The 25,472-nt window shown below is 36.2% G+C and overlaps 1 protein-coding gene across 1 annotated transcript in view; it reads right to left on the bottom strand.

Moving 5' to 3' along the window:
• The window catches only part of LOC105394857 (neuropeptide F receptor), a 63,231-nt gene extending 46,869 nt beyond the window's left edge, over nucleotides 1-16,362 (bottom strand). The window contains exon 1 of the mRNA XM_048630514.1: nucleotides 15,926-16,362. Coding sequence (XP_048486471.1) covers nucleotides 15,926-15,946 — 21 coding nt within the window. The 5' untranslated portion in view covers nucleotides 15,947-16,362. The remainder of the gene's footprint in view (nucleotides 1-15,925) is intronic.
• Nucleotides 16,363-25,472: the final 9,110 nt, after the last annotated feature.

The raw sequence follows: 25,472 nt of genomic DNA, 5'->3' as shown, positions 1-25,472 counted from the left end.
TTCATATAAATGTGTCCAGTAGTTATTAAGTGAAGGAGCAACACACATACTATTTGGTCACACTATCTCTGGACCTGGTGTTGATGACGTCACGTCGTCGTTACGTTTTTAGTTTGTAGCGTTCAGGGCCGCGAGTGCGAGTTTTTTCACCTATCGAGAAGTGAAATCGAAACGCAATTTTTTATGGCGCAGATACTCCACCTAGCAGTACGTAGCTGTATTAGCTCCGCGCCATACAAATCTGCGTTTTAGATTTCACTTCTCGATAGCTTTTGGATGTACTTCAATATTCTGTCACATTTCCGTTTAGGAGTAGGTAATTTGGTGCTATTGTCACTGCAACTGTTTTATTTCTCGTGACTGTACATGCTAACGACTGCATCCCTGAAGGCGTAGTCAAAGGTGACTCGCAAGCGAGCCACCCGCTTTTCGCTGTATACCTTTGTACTCGCGTGATAGGGTGCGATCCGTATCGCAGTTTTAATGAATCCTATTTAAAAATACCAGTTTTTTTGTAGTATTATTTATTTATTTATTTATTATTTTATTGTACAACATACAGAAGTAATTATGTACAATCAGGTGGACTTAATGCTAGAAGCATTTTCTACCAGTCAACCTGCAGGAGGTACAGGGAGCAAATTGTATGGGAGTGCAAAAAAAAAAAAAACTTTACACGATTTTAGAAAAAAAAAACAAATAAGTGCAACAAATAAATATAAAATCCTACAACAATTTATACTTATGGGGTTTACTAATAGATCCTAACTAATATTATAAATGCGAAAGTAACTGTGTCTGTCTGTCTGTCTGTCTGTCTGTCTGTCTGTCTGTTACTCTTTCACGCCAAAACTACTGAACGGATTTGAATGAAATTTGGTATACATACGGTCTAGACCCTGGGAAAGAACATAGGCTACTTTTTATCCCGGAATTCCCACGGGAAAACTTTTTAAGGCGAAGCGAAGCGCGCGGGAACAGCTAGTAATATATAAACCTATCTGCATTGTTCTTTTTTATTTCCGTTTTTATTGTTCAGTGTGTCAAATAAATGTTTCTTTCTTTCTTGACGCATTCTGTCTATCTGTACCTTTAGGAGCATAATATTCAGGTTTGCTAGTATAAATTTGTAAGTACCTCGTTAAAACATGCCTCCACTCACTGAACACCCATTATATTATAATTAGACTGCGGAAATTAGATCCGATTTTTTATATCTGCTAGCTATAAAGAAATAAATATATTATTTTAATTACAAGCGTTTAAATGTCCATGAAATTTACACTAACTTTTACAGTTATATATATAATATATATTATTTATATATATACCTAATATATACTTTCAATATAATTGCAAAAACATAAAAAAACAAAACTCTAGGGGCTGATTTTCAATGGTCAGATAAATGTTATCTGAGCAATAAAATTGTTGCTGTCACTGCCTAATACAAACATTCTGACTATTCCTCATAACTTTTATCTGACTATTGAAAAATCTAACCAAAAGTAGAAAAGACTCTACTTGAATTTTTTTTTGAGAACCAAGCACGTTTTCTATTTAGGTCACATCTGAATTTAAACTCTTGTCCAATATCAACATAATTTAAGCCCTAATACGTTGTTAACAAGGATCAATATGCGGGACTAGTTACAGATGCCACCACCTTCATTAGTTAGACAACGGTAATCCCACAGCGGGTGCAGTATGGACCACGTGGAAAGTATTGAATGGAGAGGAATCCTACTAGTATTAAAATGCAAAAGTTTTTATCTTTTACGGGAAAACTTGTGAACCAATTTGTATACTATAGTGTCGATAAATATATAAATAAATAAATATGTGGGAACATCTCACACACGGCCACCCGACCCCAAGCTAGGCAGAGCCTGTGTTATGGGTATCGGACAGCTGATATATCTACACACATACATAGATAGATACATATTAAATATAAATATGTATCTAGTCGATGTAGTAACTATCTATCGATGACTGATAGTTAATTTCTTTCCGTTTTGACAAATTGTTATTATTAATGTGTCGAATTCCTATAAAGGGCTTGTACAGTATACAAAACTGCGACGTCGCCGTCGTCGCATCGCAAAAACCTGCGACAGTAATCAAGAATTGGCCCTGAAAAACTGTCAAAACAGTCGCATGGATAGAGGTTTATTGAAACTGAATGGCGGAATTCCTGAAAATATCATACCATAGTAAAGATTGTCAAGGACTTTTACCTTCTATTTACCACTTCACTTAACTTTAGCGATAAACTATTGTAGTGGAATATTTATCTATTTAGATAACACAGCGTAGCGGTTCGGCATTATGACATTGTTATTACTATGACGATGTTAAATAGTGGAGTATCATGATGACTTATTTTGTTGTTTGCCCCAATTGTTGGGGGTTTCGATCGTGTCGGTGGCAAACACTAGAGCTAGACTAGGGCATCACTAAGTAATATTTCATCTATGGTTACGTTGTTAATAACCAAAGATACAGCCGCTGACTTATTGACTGTCCAGAAGTGCTGAACGTACGAGTATATATATATATATATATATATATATATATATATATATATATATATATATATATTTATGTACCAGCAGTGACGACCGAATGGCGTAGTGGTTAGTGACCCTGACTACTGAGTCGATGGTCCCGGGTTCGATTCCCGGCTGGGGCACATATTTGTTAAAACACAGATATTTGTTCTCAGGTCTTGGATGTGCCCGTAAAATGGCAATAGGCGAAAAGTGGGTGCAGCAATGCACCTCTGCCTACCCCGCAAGGGAGTACATTAGTACAAGGCGTGAGTGCGTGTTTTTTTATTTTTTTTGTACCAGCTACCGTACCACCACCAACACTGTAGAGAAACTTTAACATGCGAGCGACGCTCTGCTTATGGATTAGTTAGTTAAGATAGTAACTGCCTCTGTGGTCTAGTGGTAGAAGCTTCGCTTCACGACCCAGAGGTCCCGGGTTCGATTCCCGGGTGGGACCATCAATTTGTGTTTCTAAATTTTGGTTCTGAGTTTGGTTAGGACATAGAAGGCTGTTCACCTGATGTCCGAAACAGTGAAACGATCCATGCTGTCGGATGGGCATGTAAAGCAGTCGGTCCTGCGCCTAGCTCTCTCCAGTCGTGTCGGTCAATCCGTCCCATTGGGCTATGAGAGTGATGGAACAGAGAGTGCTCCTGTGTACTACGCACACGCTTGGGCACTATAATCTACTCCTGCGTAGATGGCTGATCTCAGTTGATATTGGCCGCCGTGGTCGAAATTCGGCTAGGAGGACATTATTATTATTATTATGGATAGTTAATTGTTAATGTGTTGATCATGGTACGGTAGCTGGACTTCAGTTCATGGTTACGTAAATTTACTCAATTCGTAATCTGGGGTCACTCTATATGACGAAAAACTAAGTTTTGGAGCGCTGCTGCGCGGGCCACGACTCTATCTCGTTGTATTAAACGCGCCGATGGCACAACTCTCGTTTGCTCGTTTTTCGTCAGTAAATATAGAGTAACCCTCTGAGCCTAAGTCCCCGTATCTCTTTTATGTCCTTGAACCGTCGCTTGCAACATTTAATTAAACAGACACAAGACAGGGTGCAGTTTTCTTAGTGGAATAAATTAGCCATAGTCCATTCTTATTAGCGTAATGCCAGCGAGATAAACAAAACGGAAGTTGCTTGGAAGAAATTGCGTTTGTTGAAATAATATAAAAAAAAACACGCACTCACGCCTTGTACTAATGTACTCCCTTGCGGAGTAGGCAGAGGTGCATTGCTGCACCCACTTTTCGCCAGAGTGTTATGTTAGTCCCAATGTAATAGCGGGCGGGCCTATTGCCATTTTTCGGGCACATCCAAGACCCGAGAACAAACATCTGTGTTTAAACAAATATCTGCCCCAGCCGGGAATCGAACCCGGGACCATCGGCTCAGTAGTCAGGTCACTAACCACTACGCCATTCGGTCGTCGTTCGTCGTTGAAATAATATCTGAGGAAGAAAATTGAAAAACAGCTTTGTGTTATGTAATGTAATGTTAGTTAAAGAAAGACGAACAGATAGGTATACCGAAATACTTTTGTCCCATTAGAATCGTAAAAGCCAGAAAGGTTCATTATATAACATTTATTTTATAATAACACTTTCTTTTGGTTTTTTTTTTTTATGAATATACACTTATTTAGACAATGAAAAAGGTTGAATTACTTTGCTTATTTTTGACGAGATGGTGACAAATACTACCAATATTGCTTATTGGTTTGTCACCGAGCGATGTGAAAATATTGGCCAGTCAGATTAGCGTCCATCACTGGCTGTCCAGTGGGGCTACCACCACCAAACCTAAGCAATAAAATCTGACATAACTTGTATGAATCTGACAGATGTTTGCTGCTGCTTAAGGATTCGGTATCGGTGGTGGTACAGTTAGCACAAAGGATATACTTTACGTCAGTGAAAGCTTCTTTCGTAACCCCTATACATCCTAACTAATATTATAAATGTGAAAGTAACTGTGTCTGTCTGTCTGTCTGTCTGTCTGTTACTCTTTCACGCCAAAACTACTGAACGGATTTGAATGAAATTTGGTATACATACGATCTAGACCCTGGGAAAGAACATAGGCTACTTTTTATCCCGGAATTCCCACGGGAAAACTTTTAAAGGCGAAGCGAAGCGCGCGGGAACAGCTAGTTGTTTATAAATACGCATTCTTAATCAGTCAACCTAAAAATGCTTAGGTAAAAATAATTCATGTATAATACAGATAAGGTACAGAGTATTAGGTGCAACTGGCTCGTAAAATATCCTATTTCATGCCTTGCATTTAAGGGTCAGATTAGGCACAAATGAAAATGAGGAAAGAATGAAAATAAGAAAGGTTTTTTTTATAAACCAACATACGAATTTGGATAATGAAACAATTATGTTTTATTATTTAAAAAAAAAACACCTTTCTTATTTTTTTCATTAATGTGGTTTCTAATTATCCACAACGTCCAAGGTCAACTGGAAGAGAATGCTTTTAGCATAAAGTTAGCTTATCTAAAAAATAATTATGTGCAATAAAGAATTTAATAATAGGTAATAATTAAAATGTCCCAGGAGGAGGATTTGAAAACAGACAACCGTACGTTGAAAAATACATGGAAATTATAAGTACTTACAGTGCTCCAAAATTGATAATGCGCATAGAAATCTTTGACAGATCGGTTGTTTTCGATTATGTGACACAAGATATTGACTCCTATTTCTTTCGAACAAGGTGCAAAATGCAAGTGTTTTTTTAAGGCTCTTACGATTTAATGATTTGGGTGTGAAGATCTGCATCATCTGCATGTGCATTATTAATTTTGGACAAGTGTACGTTTGTACGAAGTAGTTATTACTTCCATGGAAAAATTTAAAAAAAGAAAATGACGGTAACTCTAGGAAGGTAACTGGTTGTTTCAATAACTCTATCCACAGATGATTTACAGACGACCAAAATAAAATTGGAATGCAAATACAATTCACTGTAGTATTAGTTATACTGTATATTATTGTATAGTTATAACTGTATGTAGTGTTTAAGTAGTGTATTATACACTTGCACCTCAGCTACCTCTGATTCTATTTTTTTTTTTTATAACTCTCTTCCATCCAAAGGTTGTCTGGTAGAGATTGCTATAAGCAATAAGGCCGCCTTTTTGTACTGTTTTTATTTTTAAGTCTTTATTTTGTATGTTGTTCTATTTTGGTGCAAATAAAGAGTATTGTATTGTATTGTATTGTATATTATTTGTCCAATATTCACTGGTAGATAAAATTCAGTTGTTGAAACTCGCTGCAAATCACAAAGCCACTCAGAGTGTCGGTCAACGATCTGGTACAAGTTCAACAGCAAGTAGGGCTTACCGTATCAATACCATACTTGTGTCTGATACATTTATCTATATCCGAAAATCTCGCTACTAGAAGATAACATCAATAACTTAGTGGCCAATACAGAGGTAAGTAGAAGTCAATGTTTTTGTGCATTTATTTTGTATTCATAATAAGTCAATGATTTGTAAATAAGTTATTGATGTGTGTATGTGTACCTACGTCCCGTCTTTGTATTCGTCGTCTTTAGGTATTTGATTTTAAAAATGAAGGTGGTTATCTAAGTATGATATTCTTAGCCATGTTCCATCATAACATGAAATGAAAATAAGCATGTATCATAACGATTGCAACGACATCGACATAATTTTTTTTATACAACAAATACCCGCTCTACGTTGTTTATGTTATTTGATGGCAATAAAGTTCGGTTAATAGATAAAAATAATACCTAAGTAAGAAAATTTCGGATGTTTTATAATACAAAAAACAATCTACAGGTACCTAGGTATACCTACTGTATCCGATAACCTGGAATTGCCAGCGATAATCGGATATTTACGACCTATTGAGAGAGATTTTGTTTCGGAAACTCCCTTTATGGTGTTAGGGAGTTTTTTGATGTCGAGAAATATAATATTTTCCGCTTTAATTTACCTTTTACGTGAAAAAACGTTTCAACAGATTATTTTTACTGAGCTTCTTTAGAATTTCTAGGAATAGGCACCGTAATCTTATTTTATAAAATTTGCATTTTATCTTGGCTGATAATTTTGATACTGCCTGTTTCAATAAACCTATCTATGGATGACTGGCTTTTGGGCTTGTACACAAAACTGCGTTGCGATGTCGCATCTCAAAAATCTGCGACTGTTTTGTCAGTTATTCAGGACGAAATCTTGATTACTGTCGAGGGTTTTTGCAAATTATTTTGATTTATCTCCTTCCACAGAGGATTGCCGAAAAGAAAAATAAAAACATGACAATTTTAAAGAGATTCTAAACATAACTAGGTACAACCTTTTATTTAAACACAGATAAAACCGGTAAAAACCTGAGATTCCAATCAAAATTTTTAAAATTGCGCCTTGATCACACTCCCATTATTCTGTGAACCGTACGAAAAAAATGTTTGTCACATTTAATTTCCATTGATCTCTTGCGTTACAACCGATCAGTGCGCAGCGCTTTCGTCCTTAATCGCTGCAAAGCAAAGCCGATAATCCTTTGACAAGTCAAACATATTGGATATGTAGGTACGAAGCTCGGGGGATTATTAAAGTCATCGGGGCGTTTTCAAACCTGGACTGAATCTGTAGTGAATTCCTGATCACAAAATGTAAGGAGTGTGTCAAACTAACTAGGTTGTTCATTGACAGAATTTGATCACGTTGATCACCAATAATACTTTATCAATAGAACTTGGGTGTTTATATCGAATTTAAATTATCAATATTTTGCCTATGACTCTTAGGGCCACTTGCACCCACATATTAAATCTAGATTTAGTGTTAAATCTCGATTTAGTGTCAAATTTTATATGGACTGACGTTTTTTAAATGGAGATTTGACACTAAATCTAGATTTAATATGTTTCTGCAAGTGGCCCTTAAGATCAAAAATGTCAGCGTTACAGATGGACACTTATCTTTCTTGTCGACTATACATGGAGTTAATTGAGTGAATTTTCTTCGCATCTCTCAACTCCGCTGAAGTGTGAACTAAGTGAAGAGTTTCTGAACTATAACTACCATACGAGACGTTTCCTATTTAATGAGTTAAGTTTTTAACCAGTTTGGTCAAACTTGCGCATCATTGCGTAGACTAAACCTTTTAAGATGGCGGCTGACACTGAATAGTACAATACATTACTTAAATTGAAACTACTAGCAGTAAAACCATATTTATGTTAACCAACCCGCACTCGGCCAGCGTGGTGGACTAGGCCTAAACCCTTCCTTCATTGGAAGGAGACCCGTGCCGCAGCAGTGGGGACGTGATGGTTCGTAATGAATGATGAATTATGATTAGAAAAGACCAAGACCAAGAGTAACAAAAGGACTAGATACTAGATAGAAAGATGTACTTAATTAAGTATCAATGTAATTTTATTTTTCTTTCGTTCAATAAACAATGTTTTATCTTTATGATGCTGACAGAAACTGAACTTTTTTAACCGTCTTAAAAGATATGGACAGCTCTTTTGTTAAAACCTGTCATTGATATCTTCGTCAATACTGGCTATGAGACTCAAGTCTTTCCCCAACTAAATGGCGAGAGCCGGGGAGGCAGTTATTGCTGACAAAATACAAAGTTTTGGAAATAAATAAATAAAATAAAGTTTTGGAGAGCTGTGCTAACCAAAATTCTAGGGGATTACAGCCATTTACAGCCCTAACTTGCAAAAAAAAAACGAACGAACGCATGCTGTCATGCCATAGGTACGTTTAATACAACGGGATAGAGTCGTGGTTAGCGCAGCATTCAACGGCTTGCAAAAAAACGAAGTTTCGGAATCTAAACTCTATCTTGTTGTATTAAACGTACAGGTGTATAACAACTCTCCAAATTTCGTATTTCGTCAAGCAAAAGTAGCCCCTAGGTACAGGGTAATAAGTTCCAAGTTTATAATTGGCTCGCCAAACTTATGTACCTGAGGGGTCACTCGATATAACGAAAAATGAAGTTTTGTAGCGCTGCTGCGCAAGCCACGACTCTAGCTCATTGTATTACGTGCCGATTGCTCGACAGCTCTTGTTCTTTCGTCAGTATACGAGTAGAGTAAGCCTCCTGAAAAATGTCCGCCGTTGTAGAATATTCACTCTAACTATTTAATTAGGGCGTTGTACTACAGAAATAGGGACGTGGAAATTGCGGCCGTCATACACCAATGATTTTTGAGCCACAATTTTATATGGAAAAGGCAATAAATTTATTGCTAATGGTAAGGTTAAGGAACCATTACATACATGCACTCACGACTGTAATCCCCGAAGGGGTAGTCAGAGGTGGCTCACAAGCGAGCCACCCACTTTTCGCAGCACATTTGTACTCACGTGATAGGTTGGGAACCATATCGCCGTTTTGGGATAAGTACAATATGGATAAGGAACCAGTTTATGTACATGACTTGTACTGAAGTGGCCGAACTACTTTGATAGTCTCAAGAGAATGTTCCTAATTTATATTTAATTATATTTAGACCCTGAAGCCCTGTCCTCTGGAAGGACTAAGAACAGATAATCTCTCAATTTTTATATTATTTCAAGATTATTATTGTTTTTTTAAACTTATGAGAGTAATTATGTACCTATTAATTTACATGTAATTTTTTTTAATTTTTTTATGTAAAATTAATAATTAATTAATAGAAATTAAAGTCATATTATTTTTTAATCTATTTATTTGAATGCTATTAATATAATTTTTATGATATAATTTAATTAGTAATTTGTAATGAAATGGAAAAATGTATAAATTATTATATTATGATTTCTGTTAATGTATATGCATGTAAATTGTAAAAAAACGAGTTAAATAAATGGCTATCTTATCCTATCTTATTTATATTTAGACCCCGTTTCACAATGTCTGGTTAGCTACCTGTGTGATAAAAGACATGCTGTCACTCTCTGTAATTATTTTTTGACAGTGACAGCATGTATTTTATCAACAGGTAGCCACTAACCAGACATTGAGAAACAGGCCCTTAAAGTAGTTGAATATATTGCTCGGTAGGTAGGTACTTATCTAGTTTTTCATTCGCCAAGTAGGTACCTACATTGATAAAATTCCTCCCTAAATTCAATATCTGAAAAAGTTACTGGGATGCGAAATTCGTTTTGCAAAAATGATTGACAGTTTTGGCACTATTGCATGTCACTGTCTCTCTGCCTTTGACATATCAAATTGATACAAAATTAAAAACCTGTGGTGTTTTTTAGCACAGTTTTCTAATTTGAGTTAGTTAATTTGTGCGCTTTCTTTTTTTGCGTATACCAGTATAATTGCATACAATGTTTAAACAAATACAGATATACCGATATGTGACCGATATTTTCCATAAAAAATACACTATTCTATCCACCTCAATATCTGTCAATAAAATGCCATACTGAACCCAAAAATTTAATCCCAATATCCTACTTAATAATATAAAAGCGAAAGTCTATTCTCTTGACGAAACGAAGACGACCGAATGGCGTAGTGGTTAGTGACCCTGACTACTGAGCCGATGGTCCCGGGTTCGATTCCCGGCTGGGGCAGATATTTGTTTAAACACAGATATTTGTTCTCGGGTCTTGGATGTGCCCGTAAAATGGCAATAGGCCCGCCCCCTATTACATTGGGACTAACATAACACTCTGGCGAAAAGTGGGTGCAGCAATGCACCTCTGCCTACCCCGCAAGGGAGTACATTAGTACAAGGCGTGAGTGCGTGTGTCGTGTGTGTGTGTTCTATTCTCTTCTAATGACATTTGGTATAAAGTTAGCTGACACCCTGGATTAACACGTATGCTACTGTATATCGCGAAATTCCCACGGGAAAACTTTTTAAGGCGAAGCGAAGCTCGCGGGAACAACTAGTAGTAAATAAACAACGAAATCTTTTATTGAATAGGCCAATTTGACAGGAAGCTCTACCCAAGAAATGGGAGATGGTACTTTTGAAGCTTCTTAGACAATCAAGTTACTAATAAATACAGGTGGTTGCAAAAGTGGTATACTAAGCCAAAAGGGCAAGTAGGTATGTCTGCTCCCTATAGTAAAGAGTCACATGACCAATTAAGTTACTATTGAGAAGCAAAATTGAGGATCGATTGGAGAAACGGAAACGATTGAGGAAGCATTTTTAAATACATAATTTTGAACGGCTATTAGCAAAAACATAATCCCCGTGCCGCCTCGGTCTGCGCAGACCTTAATTAAGATATTTCTAAATTTTTTAAAGGATATTAACGACAAACTCGCTAAATAATACGTTCCCGGAAATGGGCAACCAATATTGCGTTTTTTTAATGGTTTTAGCATTTAATAATAAATTGGATCCATAATCCGATGGTCCTATTAAAGGGTGATCGCCCACGACCGTCTTTTTTTAGGACAGATAATTGAGCCAATTTTTATTTCTTCTGATTTACATAGTACACTCACGAGCAATGAAAAGTTCCAGTGACATAATATGGAACGGCAGTGTCAGGTTAGTGTAGATGGAGGAGGCCTACGTCCAACAATGGAAGTCCCAGACTACAATTATTTAAGTAATACTTGCATGATTTAAATAAATTTTTATGTTTTGTTTAATGTAATTTAAATTATTAATATTAATTAAGGCTTAATTTAGTAAATTATATTAGTTATTGCTATTGGTTTGTATGATAGTAATGTTTATTAAATTAATTTAATTATGCATTTAAATTATTAATATTAATAGTAATTTTGTAAAATATATAATTTGGTAAATGATATTTAAAATTTAATAATTTGTTAAGTACATGAAATGTTGAATTTTTAGGTTAATACAATGAAATATTTATTTTAATTTTACACTATGAAATATTTAACTAATGATTTAATTATTATAATTTTAATGTATTCTCTATCGCATGGAATTTCTATTAAGTTTGGGAAAATAAAGGCTATAATAAATAATGTCAGGTGGAACTTTTTCATTGCTCGCGTTTGTATTTCTGACTGCCATTTTGTACGACGTGTGCGTTGCACAGTTGTAGTCGGCAAAAATTTTATTCTCCTTCTACAGAAAAACGGTCACGGATGGTCGGTCGTGTGCGGGAACCCTAAAGATCGATTCACACACGGTTTAGTGCGACTGTTTAGTAGACGTGCATTGCTGAATAAGTATGGAAGATTCAAAAGTTTTGCAATTACTATACAAGAAGCCCAACAATGTACGTCTACTAAACACTCGCACTAAACAGTGTGTGAATCAGCCTTAAGAGAATGTCATTTTTTGCAGTTGTTGTATCATCCGTCTATTTTAGCGATAAACACGCTCAATAAATTCATTCCATGGACACACAATAGATTATTTAGTATATATTTTTCTCATTTTATCAGTACTCGTACTTGTATCAATGGATATTGAGGTTAGAACTGATTTCGTTTGTAGGCATTTTCCAGACTCAACACGAGTTTGTTAACGAATTACATAAATTGATATGGACAAACACGATTGTGGTTAGTGATATACATATTAGTGATTTGAATTTGTTTAGTGTTTAAGCGAAAGTAGGCGTGTTTATTTGATTAGGTACCTATCTTTTCGGGAAGATTATAATGTTGCAAATTCTAGTTAGACGCTTATCGACAACTCAAAACGATTAAACATAAGTAATTACTAATTAGGTAATAAAGTAATGAAAAATCATTCCAAATTCAAAATTTTCAGTTATGTTATACTTAAATTTTAATTGTATTCGAATCATTCCAGTCATGGTCATCAACCTATTTCAAATATACAGCAATATTTTACTGAGGAATATTAAAGGTGTATGTAGTACCATGAATTATGAATTTCTTTATCAAGTACCTAAAGGGTACACCCGAGTCCGCGTTGTTCTATGAGTACCAATGATAAAATCCGTGACAAATAAATAATCGCGTGACTTATTAATTTAAAAAAAACACAGGCCCAAGCGAAAACAAATCTTATTTGCAGTCACTCTTTTGAGCTTCATAACCATGAATATTTTATAGCATTGCAAGGCTCGCGGGCTACAGATAGGTACTATTCTCATAAAGAAGACTTAGTAGCTTATCACAACACCAGAAGTGCTATTCCGGCTTAACAAATACGATGCAGCGAAATAAAGCTGTGGTTAGCGTAGCTGCAGCTATTTTAGAATCGTAAGTTACTGTATTAGCTCAGTTCACTGTTTTCGGAAGAGTCTGGTTATATTCGTCTGCGATGTCACTTGAAAACCCATCCTTATTGTACCTAATATTGATAGATATTATGTTTATTATAGTGTGATGACAAAAAAGTGATATTTTAAACAATGTAATAAAATATTATTGTAGGTAAGTGCCCACCTTTCGGCATAGTAGGCATTCAGTATTTTTTTTTTTATACAGGGTGTTGCAAAAAGGGTATACTAAGCCGAAACCTACATGTGCAGCATGTTATATCTAAGCCCGAAACTGAAATCAGAATTTGAAAATTCGCGAAAAAAATATTTCATTTTCCATAGAAACTTTGTTGGTCACGTGACTTTTACTATAGAAAAAAAAAATGTTTTTTCGCGAATTTTCAAATTCTGATTTCAGTTTCGGGCTTAGATATAACATGCTGCACATGTAGGTTTCGGCTTAGTATACCAATTTTGAAACACCTGTAGAAATTCACACAAGTGCATCCACTTCATCGGCATTGCCGACGCCGTTTCTCCATACATTTATGAAAATCCGTTTAGTCCGATACTTACGATACCGATAGGTATATGCTTACATTTACGGCGCACGAATTAGGAATCATATACCAGCATGTTACCGACAAACCTTTCCCAAACCTCACTCGACCGTTCCCTCTAAACCTTCCACCACTCTTGAACAAAAACCTTAGGACAAAACTCTTCTAAAAGCTTATAGTCATAATACTTAAGCATAACTACCATACGCTAAGTGGCTCCTCAGATAGCTTCAAAGCCTTCAAAGGTAATGCTGTCGAAACACCTTTTTCCTTATCTTTACTGTAAGAGCAACACTTTCGTTGCGAGTAACGGCCGTATCAGTAACGATCTTGTACTGAAGGGAGCCTTATTGGGTAACATCTATCGCTTTGAAAAATGAAACTGTAATTGGAAAAGGCTTATAAAAAAATATATATCGTTTAATGCTTATTTTGATTAGGAAGGCAAAAATTCCAATTTAAGTGATGTCAAAAACTTTAATTCATCGTTCAAGATAAATAAACCACGATCCAGCAATCCATTGAACACACAAGAAAATTACATGATTACAAAGTGTCTTTTTGTCTCTAATCGACGAATGAACGTGATTGCGATAGTTTTATAAAGTAGCGTATTTGCCTCTGTTCTTGTTAAAAGGGAACAATTTTCGGATTAGGCCTTCTATAAAGTATTCAAAAATAGTATTACACTTTTGATTGCAATAAATTCTTATATACATGACATGACAACCCAATGGCGTCGTGTTTAGTGACCCGACTACTGAGCCGAAGGTCCCGGGTTCGATTCCCGGCTGGGGCAGATATTTGTTTAAATACAGATATTTGTTCCCGGGTCTTGGATGTGCCCGTAAAATGGCAATAGGCCCGCCCTCTATTACATTGGGACTAACATAACACTCTGGCGAAAAGTGGGTGCAGCAATGCATCTCTGCCTACCCCGCAAGGGAGTACATTAGTACAAGGCGTGAGTGTGTGTGTGTGTGTGTGTCTTATATACATAACATAGGTACCCTTTAAAAATAAAAGGCAATCAAAAAATTGGTTCATTATTTACCGCTGCCGCTGGTAATAATTATATTAAAATAAATTGTATAACTGTAGACGCATTCTGACGTTTGTTATTATTATTCGCACTACTCTGAAATTGCCATAGTATTAGTATTTGGGGACATCTCACACACGGCCGTCCGACCCCAAACTAGGCAGTACCTGTGATATGGGGGTCGGACAGCTGATATATCTACACGGTGCTAATGTTTTTAAAATACATTCAATGTAGATGCACCCTTATATTTTTTCCTAGATTTAGGAAATTGATACATGAAGCTGAATCAGAGAACGTTAATCTTTTTGTTCGCAGTTTTGATGAATAATAAATAATGATCCTATGTTAAGTCGACATCATACCTAACTCTATGCGACGAATATAATTCTGTTCACCTAATACCTATCTACCCTGAAAAATAATTTCAAAACATGAACAGTTTTAAAATGTACTTATACAAGGTGGCTCTAATAAGTCATGGTCCAAACGTCTAAAGGAAACAGGTGATAGAGAAGAGAACATAATAAAAAAAAGTTTTAACTTTTTTTCTGGCGGCAGCGCAGGGACTCACTGTATTATAATTAGGTATAATTAATTACTGGTAAGGTTATCATAAGAAGTAATTTTTAAGTTATTTGAAACTAGGTTCCTGTGTTAATAAACAAGGCAACTTAATTTAATAATATTTTTAACAGCCAACATTGCTACTGTATACTATAAAAGAAGGTAAATTGGGCTTTAGTGCCAATCATTGTCACCTTTTGTTTTATCTTTGAAGATAAATGAAAATTGATGTATCAATTTGTTTGTGCGACCAAGTATGATGTCATGTCCAAATCTGTATTACAACGAAAGATGCAGGTTCAAATTCCGCCTCTGATATAAATACCAATGAGTTTTTTGGAATACCTACCGTATGACATAGCTCTAACGGTAATGGAAAACATCGTGAGGAAATCTACATTTCTATAGATTTCGCACATTTAGATGTGTGAAACTGTGAACCCACCCACCAAGCCGCAGTAGCTATGGTGGTAGAAAAAGGTCTGAGTTAGGACCTTTCCTTAGTTTAGACTTTGAGTTTGGAATAGACTCAGTAAAACTAGTAGATATTTTTTTATATAAATAACTTCCATGTAATTTGCCTATATTAATTAATCAGTTTCAGTTGCATAGGGAAAGTGGAAATTCAGAGAAAAACGTCATACTATTTATGGATTTATAAAAAATATTATTATTATTCTAGGGCTGGACAAAGGCCTCCCCATGCTTATTTCACACCCTTTATCTTTCTAACTAGAAAAACTTTACTTTAAAAGGAATACTCTCTATTATATTCGAATAGAATAGAATATATAAAAAATATATTAAAGAATTTTTATTTTACCGGTATTACGAAGGAAAAAATAACTAAAAATTTAGCTAGGCTACCTACAATTATTATGTCTTTCGTATTAAAATCATAATCATAATAAGCATTCACGTACATAAATACACTCGCATTTTTTTAACATCATGGTTTTATAATCTTAAACCTATAAAATCACAAAAAGTACTTACCATTTGATCATAAAAGGGCATTAGGACCGTCAAAACGCGCTCTATGTAAAGTGCGCATAACGTTGAATTCACGTTGTACCGAGCGCAAGTGTTAGTAACATTAGCTTCTTCATATAAAATTTCTTCATGGCCGTTATTCGATAGATCACCTATTTTGAATTAAAACTCACAAACACGACCATTTGATGGAGAAAAAACTTTTAAAACACTTTTGTTTTTTGTATTTTAAACCCTCGAAAATTCAAGCAGTATTTTTTTATTCAGTCTAAATTATTTTTTATTCAATACACTGGGTCGAATTTTAGTTTTCATAGTATGCGATGGGCGGGTTAAGTTTGAGAAATAGCGATGTTTTAGCGAGAGGCGAGGGCGGGCGGGCGACCGTTCCGGTTGACGTCTGAATAGCGACTGGCGTTTTCAGTTCAGTTCAGCTTTGCTTTTCATCGCCGACTTCACGTATTTAGCCTCCGTACGGTTTAGAGGGTGTAACAAGACTCTTTATGAGCACTTTAGCGGACGGTGTAGTATAAAACGGAACGACTTTTTCATTTTGAAATTTGGAACGTGAACTTTTTTACGTTGGATCGTGTTTTGTTTGTTTGTATGCGAGGTTAGCATTCTTTTTCTTGGAATGGAAAAAGGATTAGCCATTACTTTTGCATCATCGGCACTATCGGCAGACTCTAATACACTCACGGACAATGAATAAGGTCCATTCAGAATATCACCTAATTACTCCTAAACGAAAAAATATATAACTTAATGACACATGTCGGTGGTAGCTCAGTCGGGTAAGCGCCCGCTTCTCACGCCAGAGATGCCGGTTCGAATCCCGGCGCTGACATGTACCAATGAGTTCTTTTAACTTAAGTACTTTACAATGTATACCATCTCTCTTACGGTGATGAAAAACATCGTGAGGAAACCTGCATATCTAGATCTAGCACATCTATGTAGATATGTGAACCCACCAACCCGCCATGGACCAGCGTGGTGGGAAATGGTCCAAGCTTAGGAAGGCAGTTTAGACCTTGGGGGTATGCACAACGGTTCCATTCGAGAGAGCCAGGTGCAGGTACTTACACCCCCACAGAGAATAGAATAGAATAGAATAGAATAGAACACATGTCATTCTGCATTAATTAACTACTTTAACTAATATTTAACGACGCATCAGAATATAGCCAGCTAAAAATGTATTTTTTTTGTTCAAATTGGGGCCATTTGGTGTCTGTGTTTTGTCAGTGGAACTGTTTCTTTGCTCGTGAGTGTAGGATATTAAAAATATATGAATATTACTGAAAGTACTTTAATCTCAACCGCCACTCCAGAACTTTTGCGTCAGCCGTCGAAAAGGTGTTTTGTAATTTATATAAATGTGTAAACGTTATCTAAGGTTTTCAGGGCAGCATGAAACGTTATTTAATTCAGAGTATTCAGACCCGACATTGTATGGTATTATTAACACTGAATTCTCTGCTGAGGCTTTTGGGGTGTTAGGCTTCATTTTGAAGAATAACAAACTTTAATAATATGTGAAGGAAAATATGTTAATTGTTGTTTTAAATACCTCAACGTAATTTCGCTGTCTCCATATAAATACAGTTTATTCATGAGTAGATTAGAAATTTAGTAAGTACCTTTATTATAATGTAAAATTACTTCTAAATTCGTTAACTAATTTAAAATGCAAATGAATGACAGTAGGTTAACGAGACATAATATTATTATCATCATATAAATTTCGGTTTACATGGGTATACCTACCTACATGGTAACGTCAAAATAGGAACATAATATATGGTTATAAATTTATAATACACTCGCAAGCAATGAAAAAGTACCATCTCCCATTGACGTTCCATATGTCACTGGAACTTTTTCATTGTTCGTGAGTGTATTAATGATGCGCTGTTAAATGTACAGTAGAGCGATCCGGAAAAAACGCAGCACATTCTATTCGATAGTCTATTCGAAAGTGCTGTCAACCTGTCAACAACAAAATGGCGGTGTATAGATTTGCGAAAGTTTGACAGCTATCATTCTATAGGTCATTGTCAAAATAATATTATGTACTCTGTGGTCATTCTTTTCGAAACTCATTCGAAAGGTAAAAAGTGTTCGAAAGTGCTGTCAAGTTGACAATAGTCGCACTCGCATTCGATTCTATTCGTTAGCTCGAATTTTCGTGATACGGGTACAGACTCTAGTGACTCTACGGACACGGACAGTATTGCAGTCGGCGTCATTAAGATAATCTTTTCAGTTTACGAGTAATCCTAATTTTTTATTAAACGTTTATTACGGACCAATTGATCCAAAAAAGTGTTAGTATTACATTTATCTTAACCTAATGTTAGTTATACATACACAAAAAATTACACTATAAACACACTCTATTTTTTATTTGGAAGGAGTGACAACTGCACCCAGTGGTTAAGGAAACAGAAATGTATCCTAAGTGCATTGTACACATTCAAAAACGGCGATACGGCTCGCGACTTATCACGTGGGTACATATTTAATGTACAGCGAAAAGCGGGTGACTCGCTTGCGAATCACCTCTGACTAGCCTTTCGGGTATTACAGTCGTGAACATAATAATGTGTATGTATGTATGTAACACGTGGTCTATATAAAAATTAACCTACCAATAACCATATCAATAAACCTACCTACATGTGCAGCATGGTATATCTAAGCCTGAAACTGAAATCAGAATTTCAAAATTCGCGAAAAAATTAATTCATTTTCCATAGAAACTTTGTTGGTCACGTGACTTTTTACTATGAATAATGTTTTTTTTTTGCGAATTTTGAAATTATTATTTCAGTTTCGGGCTGATATACAATGCTGCACATGTAGGCCTCGGCTTAGTATACTCTTTTTGCAACACTCTGTATATACATACATACATATGCTCACTTCTATCTATATACTCGTAATGTTCAGTGTTTCGGAGAACTTAATTTAATTCGAGGCGGCTACAGTTTCCATTGCGCATCATTCTGTTTAAAGGCAATAATAGAAACTCTCGTTATTCTTGTCAACGTTACAACTGGGTAGGTACGGTTAGCATGACACGTGAACGCAAAAAGTACAATAAAACTAGACACGCGGTAGCGTCAAGCCAAGTTCAAGAAACAGAACTGGCGAGCCGCACCGTGTGTAATATTACACGAACCATTTCGAGCTACTTCTGAACCCCTCATAAATAAAAAAAAACTATTTAATATAAACGTATGAAATTTGGCACATATATTGAGACTTACGAGAAACATAAGTGTTCTAAATTTCATGAGCGTATCTCAAACGGTTATTTAGATATTAATGTCCAAAAAACCTAATTTTTAACATTGACTGACTCATTCACGTATAGATCAAAACTCTTATGGTACTACATACTATCATAATATGCGAAAAATATGAAATGGCTTTGAGATGCATAATATAAATGTTAGCTAGTCTAAGATAGCTGTAAATATTATAATGGAATGGGATCGGATGGGATCGGATCAAATCGGATCGGATCAGATTGAATCGGAACGAATCGAATCAAACGGAATCGGATCGGATGGTGTCAAGTCGGATCGGATCGAATCGAATCGAGTGGAATCGAAACGAACCGAATCGGATCAAATCGGATCAAATCGGATCAAATCGGATCAAATCGGATCAAGTCGGACCAAATCGGATAAAAACGGATCAAATCGGAATGTATGGTTTCAAATCGGATTGGATGGGACCAGATCCGATCGGAACAGATCGGATCGGTTAAACAATTGAGTGAATATTGTACCTACATTTTATAAAGTCTAGAGACTTTTAGTTTTTTAAATGCGTTTTTTAAATTTGTCTTTATAAATGGACCTACGGCGTTACGAGCCTCGTAACGCCGTAGGTCGTAATACGAGGACATGTACTTATATGTACTTACCAACAAAAAGTAATGATATCCAATCAAAAACATAAATGTGAAATGAGAGCCAGGTTCAATATTATTATAAATGCCTTGGTTGTACAAATTAATTTATATGTAACAGTGTAACATATCATATCTTCTTATAACATAAAATAATGTATTGTAGCCTAAGGTCTGTCTTGGCTAGTTTTCATATATGAATTACTTATAGCCTTCACAAGTTAAACCAACAAGAATTTGTCGGTTCTTATTAATTCGAACATAATAATTCGTTGGTAGGTGTATAAAAACTAACCAAATCAGACCTTGGGCTACAATACATTATTTTATGTTATAAGAAGATATGATATGTTATACTGTTACTTATTAAATAAATTTCAGGACTGACCATTTAACTTGGCACCCATTTAGATCTCACTTCTTTTGTCGTTGTAGTCAACAACCAAGGCATTTATAATAATACTAGCTGTTCCCGCGCGTTTCGCTTCGCCTTAAAAAGTTTTCCCGTGGGAATTCCGGGATAAAAAGTAGCCTATATTCTTTCCCAGGGTCTAGACCGTATGTATACCAAATTTCATTCAAATCCGTTCAGTAGTTTTGGCGTGAAAGAGTAACAGACAGACAGACAGACAGACAGACAGACAGACAGACAGACAGACAGACACAGTTACTTTCGCATTTATAATATTAAGTTAGGATTGAACTTGGCTCTCATTTCACATTTATGTTTTTGATTGGATTTATGTTTTCTTAAACCAACAGTTCTCATACATATGAACCTACAGTATACTTTTTATACACGACAAAAATTATCTATGTAGGTATTTATTTTTATGAATAATGAATGTGTCTAAAAATGTACCCACCACACTGGGGAGTACATATCCTAACTTCCTAACTAATATTATAAATGCGAAAGTAACTGTGTCTGTCTGTCTCTCTGTTACTCTTTCACGCCAAAACTACTGAACGGATTTGAATGAAATTTGGTATAAATACGGTCTAGACCCTGGGAAAGAACATAGGCTACTTTTTATCCCGGAATTCGCACGGGAAAACTTTTTAAGGCGAAGCGAAGCGCGCGGGAACAGCTAGTAATCAATATGTAGTAAAGGTCCAGAGAATAATATAGCGGTCCGTGGTAGCTTAGCTCCCAAACGGCTAAACTGATTTTCAATTAGTTTTTTTTATTTTTTGCGTCGAAGGTTTTTTACCCTGAGTCTTTGCCGATTAAAGTGTATACATGCAACTTTTTAGAGTTGAATGTCGGGGTTTATTCTATTCTGTGTGAGGGTGTCAGTACCTGCACCTGGCTCTCTCCAATGGAACCGTTGTGTATATACCCAAGGTCTAAACTGCCATCCTTGGCATAGCTTGGACCATTTCCCACCACGCTGGTCCACTGCGGGTTGGTGGGTTAACATTATCTAGATGTGCTAAATATATGTATATGTATATGCAGGTTTCCTCACGATGTTTTCCTTCACCGTAAGAGCGATGGTATACCTATATTGTACTTAAGTTAAAAGAACTAAAGGTACATGTCAGCGCCGGGATTCGAACCCGCAACTCTGGCGTGAGAAGCGGGCGCTTAGGTACCCGACTGAGCTACCACCGCTTTAGCACATCTAGATATGTGATTTAGCACATCTAGATATGTAAACCCACCAACCCGCAGTGGACCAGCGTGGTGGGAAATGGTCCAAGCTTAGGAAGGCAGTTTAGACCTTGGGGATATGCACAAAGGTTCCACTCGAGAGAGCCAGGTGCAGGTACTTACACCCCCACAGAGAATAGAATAGAATAGAATAGCTACCACCGCTCTGAGTCATTTTACGTTGGTTAGGTTATTACCGGCTAAATTTGTTTATGTAAAATAAATGATCACCGAACGGTTCTGCCAACCGTACTCAAATAAAATTCATTACGACTTCTTTTGTAAATGGTTCACGTAAATGCAACCTTCTTTATTCTGTGACGAACAACTTTTATGTGTGTATTGTACTGTGTTAGTGACGGAGTGACTTCAAATGAACTTTTTTAGTCGATGTCAAACTCTAGAGCTGAACTAGGGCTTGTCAACGTGCCTATGGTGAAATGATACACCACAGATGCTTACCCTCAAATTCATAGACCGTATTGTAAATTTACAACAAGCTTACGCTCTTTACGTCACTCAAAAAGTTGAAATTCTTATCACTTATTTTAAACCTATTGTAAAGTGTCAAAAAGCTCTATGAATTTGGGGGTAAGAATTTAAGTAAGTATCCTTGGCAGCTCTACAAAAGTCATATACTTACATACCTAGGTTTTTCTTCACAATTATTGGTCACGTGATTGTGTCTCTAAAGTACGTACTTATTAGGTACCTACTTAGAAAAACAAATGACTAAGAAAAACAAAATCCTACTCTTTTGTATGTAAAGAACAAGCGAAACCAATCCAAACGATTATTTATAATGTATCTATGAACGACCGGCCGATATACAACTAGAATATTGAGACTACAAAAGGTTTTACACTACATTCATGCCATTCAATAGTGATAGTCTATTTTCTCCGTGTAGGGACACCGCTTTTATTGTATTCATAGTCATGAACAAGACAGGGCGTTCACCTCCTTATGGGTTAAGGCTGGCTTTCCAGGGAATTTTCATACTATAAGATAAGATTTATTATTTATTGGGACACATAAAAACAGGGAGACAGTTACGAAAAACTTAAACAAACACTTAAGTTATTCGGTATTATGTAATCCTTTATTAACAAATATACACACACACGCACTCACGCCTTGTACTAATGTACTCCCTTGCGGGGTAGGCAGAGGTGCATTGCTGCAACCACTTTTCGCCAGAGTGTTATGTTAGTCCCAATGTAATAGGGGGCGGGCCTATTGCCATTTTACGGGCACATCCAAGACCCGAGACCAAATATCTGTGTTTAAACAAATATCTGCCCCAGCCGGGAATCGAACCCGGGACCATCGGCTCAGTAGTCAGGTCACTAACCACTACGCCATTCGGTCGTCCTAACAAATATATATAAATAACAAATATATAAATATAAATTACGTAAATAACATTTATTATTATGTACAGCATTGCTTTCCCGGATGATTAAGGGCGAGACCTTATTTACCATAGGCCATGGGAATTCATGGAGGATCTTTTCATGCACCACTATATGAAGGTACCCGTAAATGTATTCCCTCAACTGTCGCCTAGCTTCTTTTAGAATAATAATGTAAACAAGTATAACCTTATTGTGTTGTATTTAAGTAAAGTTTATTATGTACTTGCTCTATGTCTTCCTCTCTTTCTGCTTACCTGTCTAACCGTGTATAATTGTATATATCCAATAAAATCCAAAATTACAATAAGCAATCTTGCTGTGTTTGCTTACGCCAACCCAATAGCTTCATCGCTCAAGTTCAGTGGATGACCAGCGTCATACCCGTTACCATAGAGTCTAACCTCACGTTCGGATTCAGACTTCACGTATGTTATTTGCACACGTGACTCCAGCTTTCTGAAGTCCTAATAATTCGTATTCAAATATACCTAAAGCTGGTGTTTTTCCAGTACATTGGATGTGTAACACCCTGTAGAAAGATGTACGTGTCTGAAGCTGATGTTTCGGCTAAGCTTACTTTTTCTCGCATGATTTTATGGAATAAAGGTAACCAACAAAGTTTCTATCGAAAGGGCTTTTTTTTCGCGAATGTCCAAAACTCGTAGAACAAATGTTGTTCAGAATGACCCCCCGAGTCACCCCCTTTCGGCTTAGTATACCCTTTTTGCAACACCCTGTAGATAGATTATACGGGAATCTATGAGGCGGTTCTCACAATGGCACGCTTCACGCCTTGTAATGCGTGAATGCGTGTCTAAACGTTGCTTGTAAGTATCTCCGTTTGTATAAAAAACACGCACAGTCCAACACACAGAAAACATGCGTTCATACGCATTAATTCACGCAACACGCAGCAAGATTCGGGCCAGTGTGAAAATCGCCTTATGATAATCATAAGTATTATTAAAATAAAACGACCTACTAAACTTGAAAAACATAAGTAGATAATAATTATGATGATGAAGGGAATATAGCTTTCCTTTACTATTCAATTCTATTAATATCTAATATTAAACGTAAATATCTGAATCCTACGGATGTTTTCGTGGATACCGTTGACAGGCCAGCATAGACGGAGTGTTAAAAACAGATTTCATTAAAGTTAAGCGATCACGAAGGAAGCGTCCTTAGTCGAACGGGCTTCAGTGATCGTAACTGATCACAGAGGTTAAGCAACAACTGGCACGGTCAGCCATTGAAATTTTACCCACTTACCCGACAACTCTCTCAGCACAAGCTTGCTTGTGTTGGGGTCCACCAACCCGCATTAGGCCAGCGTGGTGGACTAGGCCTAAACCCATTGGAAGTACCCGTGCCCCAGCAGTGCACGTGATGGGTCGTGATGATGATGAAGCGATCACGGCGATCACCTTTCGGCATAGTGCGCAATAGAAGCATCGGGAAATTTTCTGAGTATTACGGGTCTTTGATTATTATTATGGTCGAAGTTACAGGTATGTCAAACTGCCTTTGCAACGCTCACTAATAATTAAATTAAGAATTAACGCTTTATATGAAAAACAGGTGGATTCAAAAAAGTATGACGTCAACACTAGCCGTCACGTTGCGATAATGTAATAATATTTTTTGTGTAATAAAAATAATATCACTTAATTTGTTTTCGTATTTTTTTACCGAATCAAGGATGAACAGATTACGGCAGTTTCTATAAGTGTTCATTAAAATAATAATTCTCAGGAAGGATAAACAAATAAATTGCTTCCAGTTCTTGTGCCTCAAAATAAACGTCAAATTCAACTCCAATAAAATGTACCTATAGCTGCTAATCAAATTTTGATAGTTCCGAAAACAGATTTGATCGCTTATTTACGAGAGTTCGATGCATTGCTTTGTAAATATTTAGACTAAGCCTGATTTATTGGTAGAAGCAAAATGTCACACGATTGGTTCTTAGTTGCAGCTATAAATGGAGCCTGCGTTTTTTCGTAGAGCAACTTTATTTAATTGTTTTGTATGCACCGCATTAACTAGACCCTGATACGAGTAAAGGAAGAAAATATTTTTTATCATACAAAGTAGTTCGTCAGTGTCTGACGTATACCCTCTAATACGTCATCGTACCTACTTATTATTCCTTGAATAAAAAGTCCGTGCATTTTCTTAAGAGAAGAACAACCAACTATCACGTTTATATTTAGTTTATTTAAATACTTTTAATTTTCATTTCTTGTCGTTAAGAATTGTACGGTCAGCTGCATAAGTAGCTATACATTTCTGTGCCTTGTCAAACTGACGAACCGTCAATGTTTCAATGAATGGATAAAGGCGCTTTCAGATTGACAAGTTACAAAAGTGTATGTATAGCTACTTATGCAGCTGGCTGTACATCAACCCTTAGCAATATTATGGAACGATGCAAACAAATGAAATACGATTAATATTCCATTCCAAACAAACAGCTCCCGCGGGCGGCATTCCGAACGAAATCATAACATTCTAAATTCGAAAATACGATTGCCTTTTGTTTTT

The sequence above is a fragment of the Plutella xylostella genome, chromosome 26 (genome assembly GCF_932276165.1).
Source record: "Plutella xylostella chromosome 26, ilPluXylo3.1, whole genome shotgun sequence".
Classification (NCBI taxonomy): Eukaryota; Metazoa; Arthropoda; class Insecta; order Lepidoptera; family Plutellidae; genus Plutella; species Plutella xylostella.
The sequence above is the reverse complement of the archived record's forward strand: the minus strand, read 5'-3'. Positions and strand labels throughout refer to the sequence as shown.